Genomic DNA, 27,720 nt, shown 5'->3' with positions numbered 1-27,720 from the left:
TCTGGTCTCGCTCCGCGCACTGCGGCCCCAGCCCCATAGCAGCCGCCATCCCGCACGAGCGCCTCCCGTCGCCTGTCATCAAGTCGTCACGGGACTACAAGTCCTGGCACTCAATGCGCTAAGGCGCGGGCGGCGCACGGAGGACTACGACTCCCAGCATACAACGGGCCGCGTCGGCCGAGCCAGGCTTTCACAGAAAAGTAAACGTCCCAACATGCAATGCGGCGGCGGCTCCCGCAAGGCATTCTGGTCACCACAGTTCCCGGCCCGACCGTAGTGCACACTGGGAACTGCCCCTTTCACGGGGCCTACTCGTTTTGCCCACCGACCAAAGCGAGACCCTCGGCCTCCCGCGCAAGCGCGGCGCCTCAGCTCAGTTCGGTCGCTTTTCCCTGACCCTGAGACTTCCCCCCCATTGACAACTTCCGCTTCCGTTGTCAAGGCGATTCCGGCTCCGCCCTTCCGGTATGGTGACTTCCGCTCCCACAGTGCTCCGCGCCGAACCATGGACCACAATGGTGAGGAGGGGAGAGGGAGGGAGGGAGCCGCATTTATACCCGACCCTGTCCGGCCGGGCCCGTCTCGGGGCACTGCGCCGTGGAGCCTGCGGAGCCCGGCACGGGGAGACCCCCGCGGGGAGAGGGCTCGGGGTGTGGCCTGGCGCTCGGGGCCTAGCGCGGCCTGGACCCCGGCGCCGCCGGACCACCGTGCGGGGCGGAGGAGACTGGGCCGGGCCTCGCAGTCCCCGCTCTTTCTCTCATCCCCCTCCCTGACTGCGGGCTTGGGCTCCCCCGGTTCCTCCTCCCCCGTCCCCGAGGAGCAGGCGACGATCCCTGTTGGCCTCGTTCGGTGCGGCCCCGAGCGGACGGGGAGGGCCGCTGTGACTATCCGCCCGGGGGAGCGGTGAGGAGGGAACAGTCGTCGACTGTGTGAATAAGGTGCCCTGTGCGGTCCCCTCCCGTCCGCCGCCTGTCTAGCCGTGCGCTGGAGCGGGGGATTACTACTCGCTCAGGCCTCACTGCTATAGCAGTGCCTGAGGTTCGTCATGCCGCGCTCCGGGCTGAGGGGTCGCTACTAACTCAGCATGTGACTCTGGTTCTGGCTGTCTAATGAGCAGACTCGCAGGTGGCCGAGGATGGGGAACACCTGGCTGTAGCTGCTAAGCTATAAGTGCGTACTGTTTGTATACGCTCTGCACTTTTGTAGTTGCTTCTCATCTAATGGTCTGAGAAGCAGGCAAGCCAGTAGGGATTGCAGATTAACATAAGGGTAGCAGGTTTGAATCTTTTAATGCACTACGCTGCCTCTTCAGCAGCATATTCCATGCATTTTACAGAGTGTGTGGGCCTGAGACGAGCACTTAAAAATCAAGGTTTTGTCTGGGTATTAAAGATCTAAACGTTAAGATTTACCATAGTGGCATTTTTAAAGCTTTTTTTCCTCATTCTGCTTGCAGCATGCTATGTTGATGTCCTCAAAGTTTCTGGCATAAAAAGACCAGAATTAAACACTGTTCTTTACCCAGATGCTGCAAATCATAACTGGATACTACACATTTTGTTACTACTCCTGTGTATATATAAAGCTTGGGTTTGGGGATCACTTTGAAGGTAGCCTAGAGCAGTGTTTCTCATCCTTTTTTAGACTAGGGACCGGCTTGCTGCCTTCCTATACCTTCCTAAACTGTGTCAGGGAGATCTTAGGGACCAGCACCAGTCCATGGACCAGTCATTGAGAAACACTGGCCTAGAGTTCATCACATATAGGAACAAACATTTGTGAAGTGCCTACATAAGAAGCTACAATTCTGTTAGTTAACATATGCTAACTGGCGATTAAAATGTGTTGGAACACAACTGCAAATTTAAATTTATAAAAACTCAGACTCATGTAAGAGGATTTTTTTGCTTGAGTGTGCTCTGGTAGTTTTTATTTGGGTGATAATTGTGACAAGAGACTGAGACATTGATAGAGGTTAATTCCTGCTGTGACCCTACTGATTTCAGAAATCAGTGGAGTTACACTAGATGAATATGGCCCATAGAATATAAGAGATGGAAAAGACCTATTAGATCATCCAGCCTATTTCCTGGAAGTCACTACAGGTTTTTTCCTTACTGTAATTTTTCTTAGTGTTTTAGCCAGACTAGAGTCAAGTGTTGGAGCTGCTGCCATTTCCCTAATAATTTCCCTAACCTTAACTGGAATTTTTTTTCTAATATTTGGTCTACATTTCTTTTTGCTTGCAATATTTATGTAGTTAGCACAGTTAGTTTACATGGGGTAAACTACCAAATAAATAACCAGAAGAGTTATTTTGCCTAGAAGAGTTTACAGTGTAAAAGATTACGCAGCTACAGAGGAGAGGTACATATGCTCTTTTTGTCTGGAGTACTGCATTTCTCACTAGATGGGATTTCAGATGGAGGGGACTTAGCTTACAGTGTCACTCTATTACTCTTTATTATAAATACATTCTCTGCCATCCTAAAGAGTTTTTACTGTCCCTTACTTTTTTTCCTGGTTTAGCTATGCTTATACATATTTGATTCTTTTATGCTTCTCTCAAAATTAATACTTAATTCAATTATTCAATACCATATTAAGCCCCATAATTATCTTTGTTACTTTTCTCGGAAGGTTCTGATATAGAAATACCAGAACGTAACCCTCTCTTGTAGATATCTGCACTGGCAATGGGATGGACTGGATGGCCTAAAAGGTATATCTGATTTCTATTATTCCATGTGTGCAGGCACATCAGTGTTCTGTAGAAAAGAATTATCAGCTTTTTAGCAGTGCCTCAGCATGCAGTTCAGAATTGCTCCCCCTATTGATCTCTTCTCTGAAACTGCAGTACCCCTTTTAAGTTGGCTCTCTAGGAGTTCTTGAGCAGCATCATAAAAGTTTTACTCTGAAAGGAGTCATGATTTCCCAACATGAGGAACATCTGTCAGCTTGACAGTATTGCCTCTGTGATGCTCCAGTCCCAGCTGCCTCAGTGGGAAAGCCTAATATCCAAGTTAGAATACAGGTTAGCTGTGTAACCTGTTTAGCCAGTGTGCTCCTCCCCGAAAGTAGGAACAATGTTTACTGTTATGTGCTTTTACTTCTTGCCTCTAGATTGTAGTGGTGGCAGAAATCATAGAACTGAGTGAAATGGGTTCATTTGGCTTCCTAAGAAAAATTGGGAAATGCTCAGTTTGAGGGATAATGTGGCCTGTAAATGGGATACTGGGTTGAAAGTCCGAAGTCACTTTTTTTCTGTGCCCATTTCCTTTGGATTTTTTTCCAGATTGTAAACCCAAAGAGGAGAGGACTGGCTTTTACTATGTGTTTGTACAGTGTCTAGCACAATGGGGCCCCAGCATCAGTTAGTGCCTCTAGACACTACTGTACTAATGATAATACTTTTGGTGATCTCAGTAGTCATTTAATCGGATAGTCTTTCAAGACTGTCAGGTTTATATCTGAAATTGGCCAGTAGGAGTCACTATAGAATAGCATGACACATTTCCTTGGGCCTGAACAATTCAGCCTCTGTAACTCTTTCAGCCTCTTCTGGCTGCCCAGTGATAGACCAGTACTTTACTGGGTAGCTACTAACAAGGGGATTGGATTGCAGAGTTCTGTTTAAAAGGTTTAGTTTTAATCTTTGTTTTATCACTTAAAATATGGATAGGGCTTATAGCTGAAGTGGAAAAATATTTAAGGTGAGAGGTTCAGGATATTCTAAATGTAAAACTAATCAAGCTTTTTGTTTCAAAGTGTTTCATAGAAAAGCTTGTCTCCTGTGATGCTCTTTGCTGTCTAGCATGTTTATTCCTGTGCCCACTGCATGGGATCGACAGTTAAAGGTTTATAAGAAGAGGGAATAATTTAAAATACTTGTTTTTGTACACATTTAACTATATACCAACATAATAGGTATATGCCTTGAAAAACATATTTTAAACTATAATCATCATTGATCCTTGTATACAATGGCAAAACAAACTTGGTATTCTTCAAAATTCTCCTTTGCCACAAGGACTGCAAGAAATTTGACAATGACTAGACTGCTGATGTACTGAGACCATTGCCTATCATGCTGTTGTTGTCTCATTACTTCCTTGTACTCCTCCATCTATTGTCTCTCGTCTTATACTTAGATTGTAAACTGTTTTGGGCAGGGAATGTTTTTTTCTGTGTTTGTACAGCTCCTAGCACTGTGGTTCTGTAGGTGCTACAGTAATAGATACATAATATATTTTCATGTAGTGGTGTCCCTATTTATTGCTCAGACATTGTTCTCAACCATTGTCTTGGGCATTGGCATGTGTCAAGGTGTTTCTTGCTTCCCTCACGCCAGAGATTAAAGATTTAAAACTGCTCTTAAGAGGATTGCATGTGTGTGTAGAGAGATTAGCCTTTAATATATTACATAAATATCTTACCAGATGTGCAGGCAAAGCCTTGGTCGTTCTCTGCTTGCTATATGTTCAAATGATGTATTAAATAAGATGTACTAGATTCCAAGGCCAAAAGAGACCACTGTGATCCTCTGATCTCCTGTATAGCCCAGGCCATAGAACTTCCCCCAAAATAATTCCTAGATCGTATCTTTTAGTAAAACATCCCATCCTGATTTTAGAAATGGTCAGTGATGGAGAGTGCACCATGATCTTAGTCACTTATTCCCATGGTTAATTACCCTCACTGTCAAAAATTTATACCTTATTTCCATTCCCTGTTAGATGAAGAGCTCATTATTAAGTATTTTTTCCATATAGATACACAGGCCTGGTCTACATTGACATTGTAGATTGATGTAATGTGGCTTACGCCGACCACATAAAGTATGCGTCTCCACTGGCTGGTCAGTTCTGTTGATCTAAATCGCGATAAAATTCGACTTAATAAAATCACCTCCGCAAGTGGCGTAGTGCTGAAGTCAAATTCTATGGGTCAAATGAGTGATGGTGTATGCAGAGCACAATGTAATTCGACATAATTGGCCTCCAGGAGGTATCCCATAATGCTCTGTTGTGACCACTCTGGACAGCCGCACTCTGCTGCACCACGGCCACATGCACAGGAAACAGCCCCTCTCCTGAAGCCCCTGGGAAATTTTGAATTCCCATTTCCTGTTTGGTTAGTGTGGAGAGAGCTTTATAGCTGTACTGCTCATGGTGACTGCATGTCCCAAATGCGCTCCAGCATGGAGTCGATCTGAGGTCTTGGATCTCATCAGCGTGAGGGATGAAGAGTCTGTTCTGGCTCGGTTCCGAACCAGCAAAAGAAATTTAGATAGCTACGAGAAGATATTGTGTGGTATGGTGGAGAAGGGCCACAACAGGGATGTACAGCAGTGCTGCATTAAAATCAAAGAGCTGAGGCAGGCATGTCAGAAAACGAGGGACACGAACAGTTGTTCTGGCTTGTCAACAAAGACATGCTGCTTTTATGAGGAGCTGCATGCGAATCTCAGCGATGACCCCATCAATGGGCCACCACGCAGCATTGATACCATCGAAGAATCCCAGTTCAGGATGAATGAAAAGGACTCTGAGGATGAGGAGAACAGAGGGCAGGAGAGCGGGATATCTGTTCTTCCTGAGAGCCAGAACCTGTTTGTTACCCCAGAGCAGCCCAGCCGGACACAGAACAGTGTTACTGACCGAGATGCTGGGGAAGGCACATCTGGTGAGTGTGTAAGCAAATCGCATTTCTGTGGTTTATATCCGCAGTCCAGCTTATTTGTGGGGAAAAAAGGAGTTTCTGTTTTTGTGGGGATGGACTTCCTGGGTGTTGGTGCACTTGAGCAGTGGGTTACCCCTGGAACAGAACTGACTGTTTATGTGCACAGGGATGCTCTGAGAATCCTCCATGGATATCTCCAGGAAACTTCCATGTAGATACTCTGCAGTCCTTTGCAGAAGGTTTCTGGCGAGGGCAGCCTTATCTCCTTTCGCCACAGTAGGACACTTTTCCCCACCAGTCTGCTATTAAATAAGCAGGGATCATTGCAGAACACAGCATAGTAGCATAAGGGCCAGGCCTGTATCCCGATGCTTGCAGCAAATCTTTCCTTTCCGCATGTGTTACCCTTAGGAGACTGAAATCACACATGGTCACCTAGGGAAGATGGCACAAGTTTACAGTACCGGACTAATATAGTCACTGCATGTTATTCCCCTGCCATGCATGGTGTCCTGGGCCCCAACACGGACAATTCCTAGTCGTGATATCGTTGGATGTGTTGGGATCCGGGAATGGGTGCCCCTATGTTTTCTCCAGTGACATTTCACCCACACCCTCCTCCAATCCCTTTTGACTACCTCCTCCCAAACGGGTCTTTGGGATGGTAAAGGGGATCCCAATGATCCTTCTCCTTGGTTAAGTGTGGATTGGGGAATTTAGTGCTACAGAGACCTCCCTATAATGGATACAAGGGCCCCTTACTTACCTTGGCTGGAATGCCTCTCTGACCTGTGCAATAGGTACTGATTGGTATGCGGGTCTGACTCTGCCTTGTGAATATGAAAGAGAGTTCTTTTTACATTGCAACATTTCTTTTCATCCATGGGGCCAGCTAACATTGGCAACTTTGTGCTTTGCTTGCCTTATAGTGGACACCTCGGCCTTCATCCAAGCTTCTACTCCTGCAGAGCACCTTTCCCAGATTAGAAAGTGGGGAAAAAAAACCAACTCGGGATGACATGTTCAACGAACTAATGAATGCCTCAGAGCCTGGAGGATGTCATTGTCAGAAAAACTAAACATGGACATGGAAAACAGCAAACCAGTGCAGGAGCTGCAATACAACAGGAGATGTTGCATATTATGAGGGATTAATCTGACATGCTGAGGCATCTGGTAGAATTCCAGGAAGAGCAGCGGCAGGACAGAGACTCCCTCTTCAGCCCCTCCAAAATGCTCATCCAACAAGCTGTTTCTTACTAGTCCCCACTCCCAAGCACTCTAGGAGGAGGTTGAGCAGAGTGCAGTACGTGCTCCACTCCACGCTGGTGGAAGAGAGCAGAAAGAGGCGACAGCCCCTTTAAGAACTGGGAATGTGCGTGCTTTGCAGTTTGCACAGTCACACTTTGCTTTGGATGGTCAAGCAGCCTTATGAGAGTGTTAAATTATCTTCCTTTTCCCCCAGTGTAACGGGTCACCAATAAAACTGTACTGCTTTAAAAAACATTACTCTTTATCCATTGAACGCATGGGTATTGTCGGCAGGGAAAGAAGGGGAAGGGACCCATGGTGCGAGGGTGTAGGATGGGAAGGGAAGGCACAGCACTGACAGAGACGTACATTACTGCAGTTCATTGCAAAAATGGATTTTCAATGCTTCACTGAGGCTCAGCACTCTGCAGTTGGCTCTCAGCATAGCACTGGAATCTGGCTGCTCAAAATTTGCCGACATGACTCAACCCATGACTCAACCCTGCAGGAACTTTTCCCCCTTTGTTTCACACGCATTATGGAGCACATAGCAGGCAGAGATAACAGTTGGGATGTTGCGTTCACTGAGGGCTAACCTAGTGAGCAAATTGCACCATCTTGCCTTTAAGTGGCCAAAAGCACATTCCACCACCATTCTGCACTTGCTGAGCCTATTATTGATCTACCCTCTTCATTATTTACCACTCCCCTAATTTTTGTGTCATCTGCAAACTTTATCAGTAATTATTTTCTTTTCTTCCAGGTCATTGATTAAAAAGTGTTAAATAGCATATGGCCAAGAACCAGTCACTGTGGGACCCCACTAGAAACACACTTGCTCGATGGCGATTTCCCATTTACAGTTACGTTTTGAGACCAATCAGTTAGCCAATTTCTAACCCATTTTAACACGTACCATGTTAATTTTATATTGGTCTGGTTTTTAATAAAAATGTTGTGCGATACCAAGTGAAATGCTTTATAGAAGTGTATTACATCAACACTATTACCTTTATTAACCGAACTTGTAATCTTATACAAAAAAAGGACATCAAGTTAGTTTAACAAGACCTGTTTTCCATAAACTATTGTTAATTTGTATTAATTGTATTATACTTCTTTAATTAATCGAGCCCCATATCAGCTGGTCCAGGATCATAAACAGGATATGTTTGTCTTCTAGTTTCCCTTGCAAACAGCACATACAAAACCATTCCTGAGGGAAGACCCATGTTGTACATTAGTTGTACTGTGGTAGTGCCAAGGAGCTCTAATCATGAATTAGGGTACTGCTGCGCCTGGTGCTGTACAAATGCACAACAAAAAGTCCCTGCCACAAAGAAGTTACAGTTTTAGAGAGATTGATTCCCTCCTAAATTGACTTCATTATAAAAGTTGTATTACTGCATAGTCATATTTATGACAAATACATTTGGCGTGACCTGACTGTTTGAAGGTACCAAGTGAGCAGTAGATTAAAACTCTTTTTCAAACAAGTAAATTCTGGTACAGTTAATGAAGTCTTCACTGATTTTATTAAAGCTAGTTTTTTTCCTTAAAATGTCTCTGCTAATATCTAACCCTTTCTGAAACTAACATATGAAATAACTGGAAAAATGACAATAAACATAATTTTCTCTTTTGTATAGACAATGATTTGCAAGGCACCAATAGTTCTGGATCATTGGGTGGTCTTGATGTGCGCAGACGAATCCCTATAAAGCTTATCTCCAAACAGCCCAACAAAACCAAACCTGTACCGCGTACTCCGAGAAATATGAACAGGATGCCTTCAAAGGCACAAGCTGGTGATGAAGGTAAACTAATTTAAATAGTTTAATGCTATAGATGGAAAAGGTATTAATGTATTATTATTTATATTGCAGTAGTGCTTGGAGACCTTATTCAGCATTGGAGACCTAAATATTTTAGGTGCTGTACAAATATATAAGAAGACCTGATAGATGCCTCTAGGTGCTGCTGAAGTATAAAAAATAAATGGTCCCTGCCTTCAATGAATAGTACTATTTCTGTTACTTGTCCTTGCAGAAGGGATCTAAGCCAGGCTGCAGACATTGGAAATGCTGTAGCATTTCTTGATGATTGTGATGTAGAATGGCATCTGTTGTTAATAGCAACTTAGGTCAATTAGAAAAAGTATTGTATGTTCTAGAAGTGTGTTTTCTTCTTTTTTCTTCCACAGAAGAATTTGATTATAATGAAGAGGAGCGGTATGAGTGCAAAGGAGCTGACATGTTTGGGAATCAAAGACGATTCCCTGGACACATCTTTTGGGACTTTAAGGTACACTCATGAATGCAGTAATTCTGACGATACTATAAGTTTAAATTTGAAATGATAGGGAGCAAGCTAATCCTTAATATTCTCAGTTAGAGTTCGGAGCATCCATCTTATCTTTACAGAAATAAACAAATAAGCACTTCCACTTCTTTTTGACTTCCTGAAAATATATTCTATGCTCTGTTGCTCAGATTGCATGTAGTCTTCTGTTCCTTATGAAATATTTAAGAACTTTCAAGTATATTAATTAATTATATTAATGAGATAAGGAGCCCTAATGACTGCTATTTTGACAGATAAACTTGCTGGGAGAAAAGGATGATACCCCAGTCCATTTTTGTGACAAGTGTGGATTGCCTATCAAATTGTATGGGCGCATGGTGAGTAGAACTGTATCGATGGAAAAACTACCATACTGTGGACTATCATGAAATCTATACCTGTTTTGGGGAAAGTTTTCAGTGCCCCCCATTGACATATCGGTAATTAGCTAGTGCCAGTGTAACATTATGCATAACAGCTACTTAATTTTTTTTTTTTAAATAGGAGTCATGGCTTCCCACTAAATAGAATTATTGTAAAGTTAGGCCCTGATCCTGCATTGAGATGTGCACAGTTGCATCCCTGTCTCATATAGAGCTCACTGACTTCAGAGGGGCTCTGCATGATGAAAGGGGTGTATCCCCATGCATCTCAATATAAAATCAGAGCCTTAATTTGTACAAGAGCTCCAAACTCTTCTCGTTGCAGATATCTTCTGCTGATGTCTCCTTGCTTAATTAAGGGATAAAGTAGCTTTGAAAGAGTGGCTGACATGGTGCTTGATCCTGCTCCCACTGTAGTCAATTTAAAACTACCTTTGACTTCAGTGGAAGCACAATAGGCCCACAAGGTCCATTTAGCTTTAAGCAACTTTTTTTTTTTCTTCCAAGATTTGCATTATGTCCTACTTGAAGACTTTAAGTGAGTTAGTAAATACTATGTATTAATAATTTCCATGCCCCTTTAAAACAGTGATATAATGCATAGAATAAAATGTAAATGTTGTCTATAGTTTAATGGATGCTGAGGGGTCTGACTTAGTGGTTTAATTTTTTTAAAATTAGCATTGCATTTTGAGTCACTAACCTTTATAGTTTTAGTTCAGGCAAGCCACCCTTTATTATTAAGATGCCCATGGAGCTTTTTTATTTTATTTTATAGACAGTGAAGACAGTTGTGTTGTTTTAAGTTGTAATCTTTCCTTTTAGTCACCTACTTCCTGTAGCATCTGTGGCATGCTGAAAAGCATTTCAGGAAAGTACTTTGATTTGTTAGACCTTACCTACGCTACAGTTATGATGAAGTCAGGAGGAGTATACCAATTAGATCTTTGACCAGTTGAGTTCAGTTTGGGTTGGTCCTGCTTTGAGCAGGGGGTTGGACTAGATAACCTCCTGAGGTCTCTTCCAACCCTAATATTCTAAGATTCTATGAAGTTGTTGTGCAGACTGACCCTAACTATGCCTATGTAATAAGTAAATCATTGGACTATCCAGGGTTTTAACTTGCCTGTGGGGAGATTAAAACCACCCCACACTATGTCCTTGAACCATGTTTTTACTAGCTTGGGAAGAACAATGTGGCATTTGATTCCTTGAGTCATTTATAGTTGTAGTACAGATGAAGTCTGAGGGTATGTACACATTGACGGCGGCAAATTTGCTGCCGTCAGATCGATCTATCCAGATCTACTGAGCGGCAGTGAAGACCTGTTCATTTGATCCGGAAGTCAATTCATTTAAACCACCTCCTCAAAAGGTGCCGTGCAGTGGAGACGGCGCGCTGAAAGGAAGTTATGAAGTCGACGAGAGTTATGCAAGCTACTCTGTGTAGTTTGCATAACTCCCGCTGACTGCTGCCGAATTTCCCAGTAAATGTGTACCAAGTCAGAGTGTCCAGTTTTAATGCCAAGGCTCAGATCCGCCAATTAAGAACTTTGCAGGTTGCACTGTGAACCAAGTTCTCCTGTGTAGTCTCTTCTATTTTAAAACATTGGTGAATACCAGTCTATTTGGGGAACTATACCAGTTAGTGAAACATGGACCTTGGGCACTGGCTGTTAAAGCTACTGTATCATGTTCATTTGTGCCTTCACTGATCTGTCACAAAACTTGAACTATTCCAACTGTCAGTATGGAAATTTTCAACTCCATCCAAGATAATGTGTGCACATTTACATAGGAGAGTGGTAGAAGCAGTGCACTGAGTCCAGCTAAAAGGACCATGATTAGGGAGTGGAAGCCTGGAATGCTAGTTGCTAAAGCATGATGTACCAGTACTGGTATTATTAAGTGTCAGTAGCAGGGTGAGAGCTGAAATATACTGCTGTGCTTTCCATAAAGGGCCTTTTCTTGCTGCCATAGGAAGAGCTTGTGGTGCATGCTTTTATTTAAAATTTTGCCTATACCATTTGCATTTTCTTTTTAATGGAATTTACCTTTTTCAAGCAATTTTGGAAGTGTCTCATCAAAGGTACTGCATATTTTGTTACATGTAGCTGTATCTTGTTCATTTCCCAGCATGTGTTTCACAGACAACTTAAATGTAAGAATTTTATTTTCAGGAAGATATAGAATAAGAAAGCATGTTCAAGAGGGAGGAATGTCACAAAATTATTTAAAAGTATTATTCTACAAGTGGCCTACTGGTTTACAGATACTGCTTTAATGAAGTGATTTATTTGTCTATAGATACCTTGCAAGCATGTTTTCTGCTATGACTGTGCTATATTACATGAGAAGAAGGGTGACAAGATGTGTCCAGGGTAAGTTCACTAGAGGTTGTTAATTAAAAAGGGAGAAAATAGTGGAATAATTTAAACTGCTTATTATCTCACATATATCTTAGTTAATGTACATAATTTTTGTTTGGTGAAAAAACAGCTCAATAGGAAGAAGCAGCAAAGTATTCTTTTGCTACACCACATAGTCAACCAGATATTGAGAGATTCAGTTTAACTGTTGATGTTTAAATGGTAAATAGAACACAAATATGCTAGCTACTTATTTAAAATACCTTCTATCTTCCCATTGTTACCTATAGGAGCAAATGACAATTTACTGATAATTAAGGCTCACTTACTAATTGTGTACCCTAGTCTCAAGAACCCCTTTTGTGCTTTCTGACACAGTTTAGAACAGTAGTTCCCAACCTTTTGGCTCGAGAGCCACAAATATCATTTTTACAACCTTGAAGAGCTACCAGTTTATCAACTCATAAAAAATGTATTGACGTATACACCATTAAGGATGGCAAATCACTACATATTTAAAGTAAATATTTTGATGCTACTGTGCTCATTTCTATATTTGCTATTTTACAAATTACTCTCAGTATTTCACACACACTCAGACAAAGCACTAGTGTAGATGAGGGACTGTCACTATACACTGAAGCACATGGTCTGGCAACTAAATTATAGTGGGTGACAAACTGGAAGGTACTGGAATCCTTCCCGTCCTCAAGCATGGTAGGTCCTGGCTGTTCCGCCAGCAGCAGCCCCCTGTTATCTCCCCCGGCACCTTCTCACACTGCAGCCAGACGGAAGGAGTTCAGTGAGGAGGCTGCCTCCTTGCTGATCTCCCGTCCCTCTGGCTACAGCAGGGAAACTGTCCTTTAGCTCCATGCGCTCCGCCTGGGTCTCTAGGCAGTGGCGCCCTTCTGCAGCCAAGGGGACAGGAGATCAGTGCTCCCCTCCCTCTGGCACCAGCAGAGACCCCAGCGCCTAGGGACCTAGGCAGAACGCTTTGCTTTGTGCTGGAGCCAGGGGATGGGAGCGCTGATCTCCCCTCCCTCTGACTCCAGCAGGGACCCCAGGGCCTGTGGGCCAGGCAGAGCGCTTTTCTGTGCTCCCAGGGGGAGTCAGGGGGAGAGGAGCACTGGTTCGTCTGTCCCCTTGGCTGCAGCATGCAGCCTGCACCGGTCTTGTAGCTCTGCAGCAATGCGCTCTGCCTGGGTCTTTAGGCAGCGGCTCCCTTCTGTAGCCAGCGGGAGGGGAGCAGTGGCCATTTTGAAAGACCCTGCGTGCCACTTTTGGCCCCCATGATACAGGTTGGGAACCACTGGTTTAGAATATGATACAGTTAATGATATGTCAGTTCTAAACTTCACCTCAGGAAATGTTGATCTACTTTGTAACTGTGCTTCTATAGGAGAGTGTCTGATTTTGAAATACTGTAAATATTTTACATTTCTTTCTTTTTTTTTTTTTTTAATTCCTTAATTTAAATTAAGGAAATACAAGCCTTTCCCATTACATTGGCACTAAGAAATGTCGTTTCTAATTTGTAGAATCATGGTATGATCATTGACTTTTAGTGTAAATATTTCTAGATTCCAGACTGTTGGTGATGATAACAAACCAATCTTTTTTTCTAATTTAGCTGTAATGATCCCGTGCAGCGAATTGAGCAGTGTGTGCGAGGGTCTCTCTTCATGTGTAGCATTGTTCAAGGGTGCAAAAGAACATATTTGTCTCAGAGAGACTTACAGGCTCACATCAACCATCGTCATATGAGAGCTGGAAAACCTGTTACCCGTCCTCCACTTGAACCTGTTCATCCTCCTATTGCCCCACCTCCTGCTGAAATTCCTGAGCGTTTCATAATGCCACCTGATAAGCATCATATGAGCCATATTCCACCAAAGCAGCACATCATGATGCCACCACCTCCTTTGCAGCATGTGCCACACGAGCATTATAACCAACCACATGAGGATATTCGTGCACCCCCTGCAGAGATGTCAATGGCTCCACCACCACCTCGCTCGGTCAGTCAGGATACCTTTCGAATTTCCACGAGAAAACACAGCAATTTAATAACTGTCCCTATTCAGGATGATTCAAATTCAGGTGCTCGAGAACCACCTCCACCAGCCCCAGCACCTGCTCATCATCATCCTGAATATCAGGGTCAACCAGTGGTATCCCATCCTCATCATATTATGCCTCCACAGCAACATTATGCACCACCCCCACCACCACCACCACCAATAAGCCATCCAATGCAACATCCTCCCCAGGCAGCAGGTACTCCTCATATGGTTTATAGCCAAGCTCCACCACCACCGATGACCTCTGCTCCACCGCCAATAACCCCTCCCCCTGGACACATAATTGCCCAAATGCCACCATATATGAATCATCCTCCTCCAGGACCTCCCCCTCCTCAACATGGTGGCCCACCTGTAAATGTAAATGCACCCCCACCCCATCACTATAATCCTAACTCTTTGCCGCAGTTCAGTGAAGATCAAGGAACTCTCAGCCCTCCTTTTACACAGCCGGGGGGAATGAGTCCGGGGATGTGGCCAGCTCCAAGAGGGCCTCCTCCACCCCCAAGAATGCAAGGTCCACCTTCTCAAGCCCCACTTCCTGGACCACACCACCCAGATCAAACCAGATATAGACCATACTACCAATGATATTAACAGTAATTTGAACTGAGTATGCTATGGGAAGGATAAAACTATATACAGCAGCCTTTTAATGAATCTGTTTTTGGGGTCTTTTTTTTTTCCCTCCCCCTCCCCCCCTTTTTAAAGAAATGCAATTGTTGTGACTAACGTGCTCTGGGGACTTGAATCTTAAATGATTTTTATACCTTGACCTTAAGACTCTGATTTCAGATATACTGTAGTGCTAAGATAAGTGGCTCAGTAGGCAACAGCTACATCTTAACAGACTTTGTGTCCTTAATGAGGTTAAACTCCCTGAGAGATGGTCATTTGTAATATTATTTCCTGAAAATTTGAACACCCATTGTATCACTCTTAAGTATTGTTTTTGTTAAATCCAATGTTTAGTTTCACATGTGATACTTTTTTGTTAACCTGTGTACAATAATTAAATTTAAATATGGTTGTAAAAACTCTGGGTTTTTATGTGAATTTGAGCGCAGACACAATTTCTGAAAAAACATTTAATGTTTTAACTTTCTCATCTGGTGTCATCTTTCCCATCCCATACTTTCCCATCTGGTATCATAATAAAATGTTCAGTGTAAGAGACATTCAGGTTTGCTTTAGCAGTAATGTTTGTGGCAAAGTCTGATGATCCAAGTTTAAGGAGCTGTAAATCTGAAGTGCAGTATCTTGTACTTCACACAGATGATTTTTAAGCTTTTGAGGCAATTTTGGCAGCATCGAATGAATGGTACATAAAAGACACAGTTTTGGTGATGATATGAAACCATGTTTTCTTAACATTTTAAAATATTATTTTCTTAACCAGAATTTTCCAAACAAGAAGTGAGCTAACTTGAGATCTTGTACACTCCCCACTGGTGTTGAATTCATGTCCTGTGTGTGTACTCTTTGGATGGTTTCACATAAAAGATGCCATCCTTTGACTCACCACCTTTATGATATGAAGGAATATGATTTTTTGGGATGTGGTGTTTGCTTTCTCTCTATAAATGGTAATACAGAGTAAGAGAGCATTTCAGTTTGATAACTTGGATGTAGGGATCCGAAAACTCTTATGCAGATTAAAAACGTGTATAAATCATGTTGAATTTTGTGGCAAGATTTGATGAAGTGGTTGATGGTTTACAGGATTTAATAATATGTTTTAGCCATGGTCTTAAATAGATTTGTCAGGCACTCTTAGGTCCTTTTAGGCCCCAAATTTATGTTTTGTAAAACATTTTTTTTATTTTTTTAAAAATCCATTGAAAACAGGTGTTAAATCCTATTTAACAGTAGTAGTGTTAGTGAAAGAGAGCCAGAGAATGAAACTGTTTACACTGCTTTCATTGTCTTACTTTTTACATTTCAGCCAATATTAGTGTTGACAAATAAACAACATTTTAAAAAGCCTTAAAAAAATTAATAATAAAGGGGCTCATAGGTAACAAAATATATTTTTGAAGTAGGTGTCTAATCCCCCAGTGTCTCTCTAAAACAATGTAGGATGCAATCTGTTTACTGGGAATTTTCGCAAACGCTTAATTTATTTACTTCCGTAAGCTCTCTTTTGCCTTTCACCTAATGTGAGTTGTTAGGATTGAGCCTGTCAGAGCACCTGTTGGCAGAACATTCCAAACTTTATAATTTTGCATATAAAAAGAGAGCCTTGTCTGGTAGTCAGGGCAAAGACTCAGTTAGGCTTGTGTTCTGTTCCTGAATCTGCTATTGATTTGCTGAGTGACCTTGGGCAAATCACTTAAGACCTGAGTTTTAAATTTAGGTGCATGCAAACTCCATAAATGGGTGTGAAAATAAGATACTTGTGTGCACAAGTGGCTATTAATTTGTCTAAACAGTTGCTCATGCAGTTGTAATGTGACTAACTTTAAAAAAAATCAGACCTTTTTGCCTCAGTTTCCCTATGTGCAAAATAGGAATAATACCCACCAATGTAAAATGCTTTGAGCTATGAGGAAGAAAGATGTAAGTTGTTATAATATAGGTTTAGATGAAACTTTACCAATTAAGTGTGAGGGGAAAGGAGAATGATTCAAGAGTGTTTTGTTTCAGGGGTTAATAAATATGTAAGGTACTTTAAAGGTATCCCCTTTTGTATTACAGGGTGTTTGTTGTTCATTATTAAATCACTCACAAGCTAATATCTTCAGAGAGATTTCACTGTATACACAAAGAACCCTATTCAACAGGTAACTCCCCTGTCTTAAGTGAGCACTCACCTTCCTAAGGTTTCTTAAGGAATTTTATTTTTCTTAATTAAAGACCAGCCCAGCCTATATTAGACTACTATTTAATATTTTCGTTGGCGTTTTGTGTGGTTCTAAGAGCAGGCTTAATTGTATATAGACTGATATGTTTATAACTCTAGATGCACAAAGATAACACAAATCCAATGATTAGGTTACTATTAAAAAAGGTTTGCATTCAGTAGAGAGCCCAATTTTACTCAGCACTTGCTTCTCTTTGGCAGACTAAACATAAGTAATGTGCTGTCTATTGAAATTGTGCCGAACTCATAATTTAGTGAGCTTCACAAATGTTCAGCAGCCACCTGCATGTGTTGCTGCTACTGTATTTCCATAATGGGCCTAATTTTAGGAATAGTCTAGATTGCATTTCTTTATTTTGGGATCCCATCCAATGCTCAATGAAGTCAGTGGAAGGATTGGGTCATAGATTGTTTTATCCTTAGGAACATGGATTAGTACTATACTGACTTGTTTTCCTTTAAATCACTGGTAAAGTCCTGGTGTTGACTGCTGTTATGTCATAATGCTGTTTTATTGAATATTTAAGGGGGAAATGATAGCTCTTTTGCCCAGCCTGGTAACTTGCAAGGTAAACACATCATCTTGAATAAAATATGAAATGTTCTTTCTTTTAAAAGTTAAGGAAAATTGGCGTTTCAGAGCTTAGGGTTTGATCCAACATCCATTAACATCAATGAGAGGCTTTCCATTAACTAATGGAAGTGGAATCAAGGTCTTTGTGCTGGAGGTGGCCATTTATTGGAACATGCATTCTTGTAAGCAGAAATGAGACTTAAGAAACACACAAGGGGGGTGGAGCAGTTGTGTAAGAAAATGCTTGGTCAAGATCAGCTCACTTGTTTACACCCCTGTAAATCATGAGTATGCCAATGTAACAGAGAAGAATTGAGACCATCCTTCTTACATGCTCCCAGAAGAAACAGATCTGCAGTTTAGTGGCACGGGTGGGAGCCCAGGGTTACTAACAAAGATACTTTTCAGAAAAACTTGCTTCCAATATAAACTCAGAAATGCCAGTTGTCAGTAAAAATGTTTGTATATGGTACACTTCACAGTCTAAGTCATAGTGATAAGTGCTTCTTACCCTGTGAACTCTTGAGATTCTTGGCTTGAATGAAATAAATACGGTTTCCATGTAAAGATAAAATAAAATTATCGAAGTGGTTAATGGTTTAGTTTGATTCTGAACAACAAATGGCCATTAAGATCATGTGTGCGGCACTCTTTCACAATACGTTGCTACCATTCAGACATAGCTCTCATGTTTTAAATAGAACTCTTTGACTACATTATAAATTTATTAGCCATTCTGAGAGCCTATAATTACATATAAACCAATTATAGAGAGAGATAATTGCTAGTATGCCAATCATTTAGACTGAGGAGAATGAAGTTTCCAAACTGTTAAATGGCTTAGATAAATCCTTTTAATTGGTAAGAGGTGAAGGATGATATTTTGAAAACTGTCGAGAAATTTGGATCCTCTTCCTTTAGGCAGCTTTGAAAATCTTAATCCTGGGTTATAATTGTGTGTTCTCTTTGACTGAAGAATTGGTGGGAATAGCCCATAGTTTAAAACAGAATCAGGCTGAAGGTCTGAGGGAGTTCTTCACTCTTATTTAGGCAAATGCTATAAAACTCACTGTTTGTGTGCATATGTTATAAAGTGGTTGTTGTCGTCTCACTTTGTTCTTTAAAAAAATGTGATCGCCACTGTTATAACTGACTCAAGAAAATGTTTTGAACTTTGGCAGAGACAAATCCGTTGCACGATATTTCTGCATCTTTCATTACTTTGTTTTTAAGATCAGAAAGGTGACAAGTTCATTCTGACAAATGCTAAAGTAGAAGCATTAGTTCTTGTTTTGCATTACTTGGTTATTTAGAAATGTAGCTATATAGGAGCCTGTGTTTCCAGTCCTGTATTGTATACTTCAGATCCTTCCAAAGGACAAATTCAGCAACATTCTTTTGAGTCTAGTTCAAGTACAGCCTTTCTATATTTACCAAAATGTTCATGAGTATATTCTAAAACCATTATGTCTGTTTTTGTGCTAATTCTCAAGTTAGTTATTTAGCTGTCATTTTGCTCTTTGGACACATCACCTTGATGGCAGAATAGGTACAATTCCCCATCAGAAGAAGAGCAATGGAGTATAATCTCAAATAAATATCTAATGCATGGGAAATATGGCTGAACTTCTAAGTTTCTAAATGTATTCCATTGTCAGGTCAAATGAAGTATGCAATGTACTATGCAAGACTTGTGTTCATTTTCATTTTGGTTCAGATTAGGACATTAAAGTGTTACATGAATTGCATTTCCATTCTGCCAAATTTAGTTATTCTAGGGGTTAAAACAATTCTTGCTCAATTGTATTAATCATCTCTGACTGGTGATACCTACAAAATCAGTTATTAGTGTATATTATATACACATTATCCTTTTAGACTATTTTGTCTATAGCAAAATAGTAGTTGAAATAATGCATTTGTTTTGTTTGTTTGGGATCAGTAAATGGGGGTCAATGCTCCAATTTTATTTTTAACACAAGAAATGAGTCACCAAAAAATACAGCTTTGGAAACTTCTTATTGTGAATTGTATCTTACTATCTTCTCAAAACACATGGGTATTAATTCCATTTTGGATTTATTTTTATTAATTTGTTATACTCAAGAGCATCAACCAGGATTGGAACCTGGTTTTGCTAAGCTCTTCGTCTCTTAGTATGAGACAGTCCCTGACCTGAAGACTTTACAATCTAAAAATATTCCTTGGCATGTCACTTTCACACCACATATTACTAAATGTCACTCTTTATGATATAAGATCATTCAAGATAACCTTAAGGGTTGAGTGATGGTCTTGTGGTTAAGACCCTAGAGTGAAACTCTAAAGATCTGGCCTCAGTTTCTGGCTCTACCACAAACTTCTTGTGCGACCGTTAGTATACTATAGATTACAAAGCCAGAAGGGATCACTGAGGTCTTCTAGATGACTGTGGGCATGCCTCAATTCTCTATCTGTTAAATGGGAATAGTAACTCCTTTGTCTGTTTAGGCTCAAATTCAGAAAAGCATTTAAGAATATTCTTAAAGTTACACATGTGCTTAAGTGTTTTCCTTAATAGGGATGCTTTTCTGAAACAACAAAGCCTTATTGCAGGCACTGTGGGCAAAGATTGTCTGTTACTGTGTGCGTTTACACTGGCGACTGCAAAGCAGGCCTGATCTTGGTGGAGGCCTCTAGGCACTAATGTAATAAAAAACCCAAAATAATTATCAGTGGCAACATTTTTGCATAATTTAATAACAAATCTGTATTTACTTCATAGTTTCTACTCCCCTCCTCCAAATTTTTAGTTTACAATGCAATTCTGTTCTGAAAAATGACTCTAAGAATTCTCTTCAGATTCCTATTCTCCAGCATTATTGTATCTATCATTGTGTAGTTCCAAGTTTGTCTGTCACAGACTCCAAATCCAATCTTCTCAATTTACAAATAGGAAGATGTTTTTTCCCTTTCTGCTTGCCCTGCAAATTCAGCCTAGCATTTGAAAATCAAACAGGGTCATTTCTGGCATATGCATCACCATTTTCAGCCAGGGGGGCTTAGTGAACAATTTGATATGTGACCTGTAATAGAATTCAGTTCACTCGCTCCTACCTATTTTAATCCTTCAGTGCTAGTGGGAATAAACTGTAATAAACATTTTATTTTGATCGGGAGAGTGGCAATAACTGAATACACAGAGGCAGGGAGGCAGCAGGTGTTTTGAATAAAAAGTTTATATTTGTATGTAGTCACTCTTCAGAGTAGAACCACACCTTCAAAACGTAGATGAGGGAAGTGTTTAAATATTTCTAAATGTTTTAGCCTCCTGGATGGGACTGTTTTATCCAAGATATATTTGGAAAACCTAAGCTAGATCATAGAATCAGCTATTCAAAAAATTTCAAAACTAGCCTGGAACACCTGATAGGGGACTCTATTAATAAAGACTAAAAGGAGTGTAATATAATTAATACAGAGGATCTATTTTCCATAAACCTATCACACTAACTTGATATCTTATTTTAATGAGATTACAAGTTTATTTGATAACAGGAATAGTGTTGATGTAACATACTTAGACTTCTGTAAGGCAACTGACGTAGTAACATTTTGATTTAAAAAAAAAAAAGAGACAAAATTAACATGGTATACATTCAATGGATTAAAGTCGGTTTGTTTTTAGATCTCAAAATGTAATTATAAATGGGGAATCATCATCAAGCAGATGTGTTTCTAGTAGGGTACTCAGAGATTGGTTCTTAGCCCTAGGCTATTTAACATTTTTATAAGTGACCTGGAAAAAAAAATTAAATCATCACTGATAAAATTTGTCAGTGTCTCAAAGATTGCAGGAGTGGTAAATAATGAAAAGGACAGATGAGTGATAGAGTGCTGTGGATTGCTTGGTAAACTGGGCACAACAATATGCATTTTAATACGGCCAAACAAATTACACATCTATGAACAAGCAACATAGACCATACTTACAGGATGGGGGATCTATCCTGGGAAGCAGAGACTTTGAAAAAGACTTTTGGGACATACTGAATAATCAGTGGAACATGAGCTCTCAGAGCGAATCTGTGGACAAAAGAGCTAATGCACTCCTTGGATGTATAAACGGGGGACTTTCGAGCAGGAGTAGAGAGGTTATATTATCTTCTATGTATAGCACTGTGTGACCATTACTGGACTACTGTGTTTAATCTGATGTCCTCAGTTGAAGAAGGATGTTGATAAATTTGAAGTGGTTCGGATTAGCACCACAAGAATGATTAAAGGATTAGAAAGCCTGCCTTATAGCAAAGGATTTCAGGAGAAAAATGTATTTAGCTTAAAGAGAAAATTAAGGGGTGACGTGATCAGTATATAAATATCTACATATGAGGAACAAAAATTTTATACTAGAGGGTTCTTCAGTCTATCAGACAGAAGCTTAACAAGATCCAATGGCTGGAAGTCAAAGCTAGACAAATTCAGACTGGAAATAAGGTACACGTTTTTAACGGTGATGGTAATTACCCATAGAATTGAGATGAATTCTCCATCACTGGCAGTTTTTAAATCAAGAATGAATGTTTTTTCTAAGAGATCTGCTCTAGTTCGAACAGGAAATAATTCAGGGAAGTTTTATGGCCTGTGTTATGCAGGAGATCAGACAAGATGGTCATAATGGTTCCTTTTGGTTAAAATCTCTGAATATAGTCTGTTCCCCAGCCTCATTTTAAATCTAGACGGGGAGTTTTCCTTTCCCACACAGAGCACACTGTGCCACAAGCCTTATAGGTCTCCTCCCTACTCCTGTGCCCTACCAAAATGGGCTCTCTGTAAACTGCATTTAATCTCACTAGGAGCATGAAATGGGTAAGTGCATGCATTCAAGGTGTCACTAGTAATAGTCTGTGATTTATTAGTTTGGTGGGAGCATTGCATTGGGATGCCCCCAGTTCCATTATTTTGTCTGGGATCAATGTCATGCTGACAGGAATACACTTTTTAAATATTGGTATAACTAGCTTTCTTCCAGTCTTCTGGAACTTCCAGCACTATGATCCAAGTCTTAATCGTAATAAACAAGGGTTTAAATAACATTTTTCTTTTAACAGAGAATTATGTTGTCACAGGACTTGTCTACGTGGGAAAGTAAATAACCATGTGAATTCACAGTGCACTAGCTACTCCATACAAACTCCCTGTGTGGCCACTTACTGAGCACTAGATGTGCCTTTGGATATGCCTACACTACAATTAAATACCTGTGGCTGTCCCAGGCAGTTGACTTGGGCTCCTGGGTCTTGGGCTAAGGGGCTGTTTAATTGCAGTGTAGACATAGGAGCTCAGGCTGCAGCCTGAGCTCTGGGACCCTCCCATCTTGCAGGATCCTAGAGCACAGGCTCCAGCCTGAGCTTGAATGTTTACACTGCAGCCAAACTGCCCCTTAGCCCAAGCCTTGTCACCTCGAGCTGTGGGGTTTTAATTGTGTGTAGACATATCCTTTGTGTATTTTATCTTAATACGCTCTAAAACGCCAGAGGAGACTTCTAGTGCTCAGTAAGTGTGTCCACATAGGAATTTGGTGTGGAGTAGTTCGTGCCTGTGAATTCACACTGTTGCTTGCTGCGCACCAATTTTCCTGTGTAGATAAGCCCTTACAGACACAAATACAGCCCTTACGTATTTTTAGTGCTCTTCTGATAATTTTCTGGCTTGCCTGGTTTTGAGATATGTCACAGTATTTGATACACATAGGTAATCTGCCTGACTCCCTCCCTTCCTCTTCTCTCTCCTCAAAAAACCAAAAAAGTTTAGCAGTTTACAGCTTGAAAATGAAAAACTGCTTTTGCTCTTTCACTGCTGTGCACTGCGTTGGTCTTACCGTGAGTGTCATCTGTTAAAGGACACAATCAATTAAGGTTTAAAGTGGAGTTGTAAATGGACCAGGGGGCTGGGACCAGAGATGAGTCATGCACAGAAGTTTACACACTTTGAAAAGGAATTTCCTTTAAAAAGATCTGAGTGCTCTCCAAGAAGATAAAAAACCACTAGGTTTGCTTTGTAGAGTCTTATCTTTAAAAGAAGGAATAAAGAGCAGAACATCATGTTTTGTCCAAGCAGTGCTGATTTCAGAGGCAGATCAATATTTAGTTTCCAAAAGGCTCCTCTTTGAAGAAATAAGCCACAACTCTGCTTCCTCAAGTGAATCATGTAAATGGCAATAAAACATGTTGTGTGTGGTTGCAGCCAAGAAGTGTGACCCCCACCAAAGGAAACAATAGAATGAAATGATTAGTAGAAGGACGAATGGAGAAACAGCAGAAGCCTGAAAATGGGAAGTCACATAAAATGTACATGATGTTGCTACTATCAATGCCAAAACTGGGAGTAAAATGATGATGACCCAGAATGGAGAAGTGGGGAAATGTGACACTGAAGTACAAGGCTGTGATTAAAATGGACTTGTGTCAAGCTGGAAAATGGTGAATAGTCTTAGGATGGAGCTTTATGCTCTGTTAATTTCCAATGGGAGTTTAGGTGGCTCCCAACCTAGCATGCTCACTTTGTGGTTTGCCGCCAAAGGCACCTCTCCCTCCCCATTCATTGTATAGGAACCTACCAGGCTTTGTGGGTTGTAGTGCTGTTCCTTTGATTGTCTAGGCACCCAAAAGTTAGGCACCTTGATGCTCAGTGTTGCAACACCTCAGTCCCTTTGTGCATCCCACTGTTACTCTTAGTTCCCTGAATTGACTCCAACAGCAGAAGTTGGGAGTGAATTAAAAAAAACCAGTAGGTAAGACAATCTAAAGCAACAGAAGAAAGTTTTAGCAATGAATTCTGGGCAGCGGTAATGAGGTGACTGCTACAATATTTGCAAGAAATACATTGATTTAACTGTATGTATGTGTTTATATGCGTATGTTATTACTTTTCACTAAACTTCAGTGAATGAGTGAAGGGAGGAGTCTGTTACATATACAGCTAAACTGCTAATTGCTGGTGTAGTGTGGTACCTTCAAATAAAGAACATGAAGAGAACAACATGGGTAGGTGACAGATGCCTTGCTTGGATTTCATTTATGCAGGCACTCTGAAGATAGTGGGTTTGGCTAAGGAAGCCCCCAGAATGAGTCCTGAAATAGGTGTTAATATGCAAACATAACCCCATTTCACCAGTGTGCTGAAAAATGTTTGAACTATGCACACTAGTCGTATTTAGTTTACTCAACACAGCTGTGTGATACTAATTTTATTTGCTCTGTGAAGGTTAAATATAAAAAAGGAGTAATAAAAATACTATCAAGATCTGTGAAAGAAAGATAAGAGCTGTGAAAATGTAATCCTAGGTTTATAAATAATTGCTGTGCTGCTGGGAGTGGGTCCTTGCCCAAACTTGTGCTCTCTGACTCTGTTCGGTGTGCGGTCATTCCATATTCTCCCAGCTAGCTCAGATTCGTGGTGCTGGTCTGTATGTGGGGTGGGAGGAGGGAAGAAAGCTGGGGTGGGTTGGTCAGGATTTGTAGCATTTGCTTCCCCCGACCTCCTTCATACCTGTTGAAAGATTATACCATGGAATGGAGTCGGTGGTGCTGACAGTGAATTTGCCTTCCAATAGAGGAGTTGGAGGAGCACAACACAAATCTGCATCTCCACAAGGTCTTGGCTCCTTGGGGGAAAGGGATGCATAATTTCTTTCTTCCATTCCCCTCCCTGGCCCTTTCTGTCTGTTGATCCCATCACAAGCACCTATGTCTTTCCTTCATTTCTCTCCTCATCACATTGAGGGTTTGGTTGGGGGGTGGAGGAGTGTGAGAATGGTCAAACTTGTGACTTAATCACTGTCTATAAGTAGCTACATGGGGAACAGAAATCTGATAATAGAGGGATCTTCTGTTTGACAGAGAAAGGTACAACCAGTTCCACTGGCTCGAAGTTAAAGCCAGACCAATTCAGACTAGAAATATGTGCCCATTTTTAATAGTGCGAGTAGTTGTCATTGGAACTATTGATCAAGGATTGTGGTTTATTCTCCATCACTGGACAATTTTAAATCAAAATTCTCAGTTTTTCTAAAAGATCTGCTGCTGTTCAGTCACAGCTATTGGACCAGAAGCAAGAATTAATTCAGGGAAGTTTTTGGTCTGTTTTATATAGGAGGTCTGACTAGAGGCTCACAATTGTTCCTTCTGGCCTTAAAATTTACGTCTATATAAGTTTCCATGGCATGAAAAATGCAGTTTGGCTTTCTACCAGCTCTGTACCAGCAGCTCTTTGAGCTGGGTCCTGGGGCCAATATGTCTTTTGGCAGGAGAGTGATACATCCACTGGCATGCATCCAATTATAATTGGAAAAGGTACAGAGAAGAGCAATAAAAATGATTAAGGGTATGGAGCCACTTCCATATGAGGAGAGAGATTAAAAAAAGCCTGGGACTTTTCAGCTTGGAAAAGATGACTGAGGAGGGATATGATAAAGGTCTATAAAATCATGAAGGGCAGGGATAGAGTAAATAGGGAAATGTTATTTATTCTTTCACATAACACAAGAACCAGAGGTCACCCAAAGAAATTAATAGGCAACAGGTTTAAAACAAACAAAAGGAAGTACTTCTTCCCACAATGCACAGTCAATCTGTGGAGCTCATTGCCAGGGGATGTTGTGAAGGCCGAAATTATAACTGGATTCAAAAAAAAATTAGATAAGTTCATGGAGGATAGGTCCATCAATGGCTGTTAGCCAAGACGGCCAGAGATGCAACCCCATGCTCTAGATGGCCCTAGCCTCTGACTGCCAAAAGCTGGGAGTGGATGACAGAGGATGGATCACTCAATGATGGTCTGTTCTGTTCAGTTCGTTCCCTCTGAAGCACTTGGCATTGGCCACTGTCGGAAGACAGCATACTGGGTTAGATGGACCATTGGTCTGACCCATTATAGCCATTCTTGTGGCCACGGTACATAACAATGAACACTGGAGAACAGTATCAGATTAGCAGGGAAGTGAAAAGCTACCATCAATACACCAACTAGTTCTCCCTGTTGGCCTATATTTGGACTCTAGCCTTTGTGTCAGTAGATATGTGTGTCTCGGTTTTTGTATCGCTGTCAGCTAATGTGGTGCAATGGAACTGTAATGCCATTATATAAGTAGGCTTGGAAGGATTAGATTTTTATTTGTAAATGTTGATTTCACCATACACATACAAACAGAAAAAATATTTGCACTGATGATAACTGAAATGTACAGATAGACATAAGTAAGAAAAACGCTGCTTAAGAACTTTTTAGAGTTTGATGTAACAATATTTACTATGTTTTGACATGAAATGTTGACAATTTGTGTTTCAACAGTTTGTAAAGATTTAACTTATTGAATGTCAAAGTCTGCTATCATTAAATAATTATTGTCAGTCCCCCCCCATCATTTCCCTCAACTCTGAAAATTTAAATAGGTAAAAAAAGCTTAAACCCCATAACTTTGTGCAACTCAGAATATTTTATTTGATAAAAATCTAAAAAGATTTGAAAAAATTGATATTATCAATTGAAATTATAACAAAAAATAGAAATCTAATTCTGCCAAGCCTGTATATAGGTAAGATGACTATCTAGCGCCTGGCAGGTTGGAGCTATTTTTGGCATCTGGTGGAGCCAAATAAAGTGGAGTTGTCACATTCCCAGGATGTTGCTCTAGTGAAGTACAGCAGTAGTTTTCTGTTTTCAACCCCCTGTAACTTTTGGACTGATCAAACCAGTCTGAAAATGTGCCACCTTGTTTGTGTCTACACAAATATGTATACAAACAGAACTATTACAATAATTATTTACGCATTCACTATAAATGTTCCCTCTTGACCTGTGTTTTGTCTTCTGCATTTTATATCAATTTGAGCCAAAAACATGTATCTTTTCAGTGTTTGTAAATGGCTGTGTACATTTGCTGCACTATATAAATGTTTTACAATAACTATGTGAATCACTTTAGACACGTCTGTGAAATAAAATAATGGGATGGTCATTTTAAAGATAATTCAGTCTAGAAGGATATCTCATCGGACCAGAACAGAACTTTAAATAAATTATGTACAAGTTGAAGATACAATGTGACAGTCAACTATTGGAATATACTATATAAATTACAAGATTTCTAACAGTTATATAAACAGTATATATTCTTGTTACTGTACAGGTTGTC

At 40.7% G+C, this 27,720-nt stretch overlaps 1 protein-coding gene across 6 annotated transcripts; it reads left to right on the top strand.

The window, feature by feature from the left end:
• The first annotated feature begins 18 nt into the window (after positions 1-18).
• CBLL1 (Cbl proto-oncogene like 1) lies at positions 19-15,146 on the top strand. Of its 6 annotated transcripts, none has more exons than XM_067564440.1 (7): positions 497-518; positions 7,697-7,795; positions 8,583-8,750; positions 9,137-9,237; positions 9,531-9,614; positions 11,967-12,040; positions 13,659-15,146. In XM_067564440.1, exons 2-7 carry the CDS (start codon positions 7,726-7,728, stop codon positions 14,698-14,700), a joined length of 1,539 nt encoding a protein of 512 aa, XP_067420541.1. In that variant the 5' UTR covers positions 497-518; positions 7,697-7,725; the 3' UTR covers positions 14,701-15,146. The 6 variants fall into 6 exon arrangements, with proteins under 6 accessions (XP_067420542.1, XP_067420541.1, XP_067420544.1 ...); XM_067564438.1 differs by lacking the exon at positions 497-518 and adding an exon at positions 3,001-5,685 and having other exon boundaries at positions 6,612-7,795; XM_067564441.1 differs by lacking the exon at positions 7,697-7,795 and having other exon boundaries at positions 19-518.
• The last annotated feature ends 12,574 nt before the right edge of the window (positions 15,147-27,720 follow it).

This window comes from Emydura macquarii, unplaced genomic scaffold, assembly GCF_026122565.2.
Source record: "Emydura macquarii macquarii isolate MOO-44397 ecotype Brisbane River unplaced genomic scaffold, CSIRO-AGI_Emac_v2 contig_2636, whole genome shotgun sequence".
Lineage (NCBI taxonomy): Eukaryota > Metazoa > Chordata > Testudines > Chelidae > Emydura > Emydura macquarii.
The sequence above is the reverse complement of the archived record's forward strand: the minus strand, read 5'-3'. Positions and strand labels throughout refer to the sequence as shown.

Excerpts from the sequence above, each read along its gene's own strand:
- CBLL1 (XM_067564440.1), top strand. The coding sequence starts at position 7,726 with ATGGCCAAGAACCAGTCACTGTGGGACCCCACTAGAAACACACTTGCT. Across the intron at positions 7,796-8,582 it reads ATGGCGATTTCCCATTTACA|ACAATGATTTGCAAGGCACC; the intron begins GTTACGTTTTGA and ends TCTTTTGTATAG. Across the intron at positions 8,751-9,136 it reads GGCACAAGCTGGTGATGAAG|AAGAATTTGATTATAATGAA; the intron begins GTAAACTAATTT and ends TTTCTTCCACAG.